A 3,765-nucleotide genomic window follows, 5' to 3' on the forward strand; every position below is an offset into this window, starting at 1 on the left:
AGCTCTCTTTGTATCACCCTTGCATTGTTTGGATTGAGGAACTGGGTTTTTAGGTGTGAAGGAAAGTGAGGAAATGAAAAAAGGGCTAACTATCACACAACTAACTACAAACCTGTAAATATATAATAATAATAATAATAATAATAATAATAATAATAATAATAATAATAATACATCTTCATGCAGTAGGCTACCTACAGAATTTCTGAAATATGAACTTAAGACAAACAAACCTCAGCATAATTTAATAAATAATGGGTCAAAGAAAATGTTGTATTCTTCTTTCAATTGAATAACCATACTTGATCATGAGCAAGTGTCACCATTTTATTTTGAGGCTGCTGGTTTGGTGTCTTTTTTCATTTCACTGCTTGTGGGTGATTATCTCATTATGATGCCGTACTTCATAATACAATTCTAAAACTAAAAACAATCTAAAAATTCAATGCATGTTGCCAACAGATGTCAATTTACCAACAAATAGATTTCAAGTTGGATTTTATTCTTCAATTTAGGAGACATACCTTTGAGATTGCTGGTTCAAAATACATAGCTCAGTAGTTAATTATGCTAATATTAAAAAACAATTGACCGCACACATATGATCATCTGTACAATGTTCAACAGCTCTGCAATAAATGGTAAATGGATCTGTATTTGTATAGCGCCGTTCTAGTCTTCCGACCACTCAAAGTGCTTTAACACTATGTCCTTCACCCATACACACCCATTCATAAACAGATTTCAAGGACTACCATGCAAGGTGTCGCCTGCCCATCAGAATCATCTCATCATTCTGTGAGGGTTCTGTGAGACTGTGTCAGAGATTAGTCAACTCAACTCTTTGGTCATCTTTGAGGTGGCATTTCGTGGTGTAGTTGTGTTAGACTGTTTTAAAATGTTTCTTTCTACTTCCTTTTCCATAGGAGAACTAAATATCATAAACAGATGCCATGCAGCTCAAACCTGTCTAATATGGAACAAATAAAACACTGCAAGTCTTAAAAAGTAACATTGTATGTTTCTGGTGTACACACACAATTACTGTCACCTAAGTGACAGTTATGTTTAGTAATTGTTCAGCTAAGGAAAGATGTGCAAAGGTTCTTTTCTTTTTTTTGTGAATATGATTTCCAACAGTGTTCTTTCTGTTGAAAAGGATATGAAGAACTGGACCTGAAACAAAAAAAGCAACAACAGTGATGTGAAACTAAACTAAAGCTTTTCAGACAAGTGGAAGTTGCCGCATGTTCACATATACAGGACGCAGAAACATTCTTGAACATTACAGATAACAGAACCTTTAGTGCAAACTGCTGAAGATGTGCTTACTGTATACTGAATACACAGAACATCATCCTCATTAATTAAAAAGTTGGCCTTTGGATTTCAATACACTTCACATACTGTATTTTTCATCTTAAACATTCACACAATGTGAATATGTTTAAATGTTTAATTATGCTCGAGAGACAATCAAACCTGCTCCTTAAGAACAAAGAAACAAACAAGGGAATCTTCCTTTACTCGTTTTTGGCTATACGCTGTTCATACTATTGCTGAGATTGTTATCTGTCGTCTGGCTGGTCTGAGATCCTTGGTTTTCTTCTCCACATGTGATATACTGTCTCCAGAGCTTCAGGTACGCTGTCTTGATCTTTTCTATTTTGAACGCATACACGACTGGGTTCACAGCCGAGTTAGCATGAGAAAGCAGGATGCCGACATAGAAAGCTATTGCTGGTACATCATTCAGCCCAAAGTAAACAACGCAGTTCATAATGTGGAGAGGGAGCCAGGACAGAGCAAACAGAACTAAGACCAGAGACAGAGACCCTGCCAGCTGTTTCTCTTTCTGCAGGTAGTTCTGAGACTGTTTCTGGGGACCGTTGCCTGGCTTCTCTCGAAGGTTTCCTCGGATGGTGCAGAAGATGTATCCGTACAGCACAGTCATCACCAACAGAGGTGTGAGGGTGCAGAGAAAGAAGTTGAAGTAAACCAGGTATGACATGGGCATCACAGTAATAAACTGGCAGACAATAGTAGAGTTGACTGACTCGGACAAGGTTTCATGGTTGTACCATCCAAACATGGGAGCAAAACTCAGTGGTATTGCAACAAGCCAACACGCTACCACCACAAGCCGAGAATGTCTCTGTGTTACTGTCCTTTTGTACCTAAAAAGAAAAAAAAGAAATTATTGATTTAACCAACTGTTTATTACAAACTATATAGAAAAGCATCATTAAGTAATCCTTGTGATGTACAGTAAAATATAAAAGTCTTTATAGTGTAGGCCATGCAAAAGGGTCTGAAATGAGGTTGAGATAAAACAGATACAAAAAATATAAACCTTGTAATTTAAAGCCATACTTTTTCATGTTTCTCGGCATAATAAACAATCAAGAAATAATCTGACCTGAGAGGAATGTACACCCGGAGGAAGCGGTCCACTGCAATAGCCGTGAGACACAAAACTGAGACGAGGGTCAACAGGACGACCACACAGCTGATGAAGAGACAGCCGTAGAATGAAGTCTTCACTCGTCCGTCCACCACCACGGCCAGCGGTATGGCCACGCAGCCAACCATGAAGTCGGCCACAGCCAGACAGACAATAAGGCAGAAGGTGGGCTGTTGAATGCTTTTACTGGTCCACAGCGCCAAAACAACCAGCGCATTACCAAGACAGCAGCCGACAGCGATGAGCACCTCCAACAACGTGTAGATCACTTCTCCCACATCCATTGTAGTTCCTATCTGGCTGATGTTGGGTAGTTAATGGCGTCTAAACACTCTGTGAGTCTGAGTATTGGTCTTAATCTCAGTATTGTGAAACCTTTGAGGAAGTCACGCTGTTTTTTTCTTTTCAAGTTGTGATGACACTCCAAAATACTTTCCCTGTAAGCTATGCATCTGGGTTTTTTGCAGGCTTATGTAATTCTACTTGTTTTGTCATTATATGCTCGCATTTGACTTTTAATGCATGTCATTACACCCAGCAATTACATTGCATTACAAACAATAATTTATGTGATGGAACTACAAGAACATTTTCAAAATGGGAAAAAAAAGATAAATCTAAGAAATAAAAAACTGTAAAGTGGTGTGTGCGTATTTACCACCTTCGTTATGAAGCCCCTATGATCTGTTGCTACAAATGATCTTCAGAAGTCACATATAATTAGATACATTAAGTCCACTGTGTGTCACAGGATGTGACACATCATGTGACACATAGCTTGCACACTGAACTTCTGAAGGCAATTTGTTGCACCAGATCTTATTTAAGGGCTTCACATCAAATGAACATTAATACAATGCATTCACCACTTTTCAGTTTTTTTTATTTATTATTATTTCCCTTCACTAATTTGTACTATTTTCTGTGGTCCATCATATTAAACTCAAATAAAAACCAGTATAATTTCAGGTTATAATGTCACAAAATAGAAAAAAAATGCCAAGGCAGTACTTTTGTCATTAGGCAATTAGACTAATTTCTTGATAACAATTGCAAAAGGTGCATTCCTATCAGCTCACGAAAGCAGGTTGTACAGCTGCACAGACATGTTAAGTTTTGGAATTGATAGAACATTGATAGAAATCTGTCACAGTGTTAGTGTCAAAAGGGAAAGTGGAAACACATTGGGAAGAGGGTTGTGATGTGACTGTGCTTATGTTACTCAACAACATTTTATTCATTTTTATAAAAATGATACGCGATTCACCAAAATCTACCTGTATTACTCGTCATAGTGTGTT

At 37.6% G+C, this 3,765-nt stretch overlaps 1 protein-coding gene across 1 annotated transcript; it reads right to left on the minus strand.

Moving 5' to 3' along the window:
- Positions 1–1,537: 1,537 nt before the first annotated feature.
- LOC306736621 (adenosine receptor A1-like) lies at positions 1,538–2,748 on the minus strand (the record flags this gene model as incomplete). The annotated part of the gene is made up of 2 exons (XM_079218273.1): positions 1,538–2,177; positions 2,420–2,748. 2 exons carry the CDS (start codon positions 2,746–2,748, stop codon positions 1,538–1,540), a joined length of 969 nt encoding a protein of 322 aa, XP_079074399.1.
- Positions 2,749–3,765: the final 1,017 nt, after the last annotated feature.

This window comes from Taurulus bubalis (genome assembly GCF_910589615.1).
Source record: "Taurulus bubalis genome assembly, chromosome: 5".
Lineage (NCBI taxonomy): Eukaryota > Metazoa > Chordata > Actinopteri > Perciformes > Cottidae > Taurulus > Taurulus bubalis.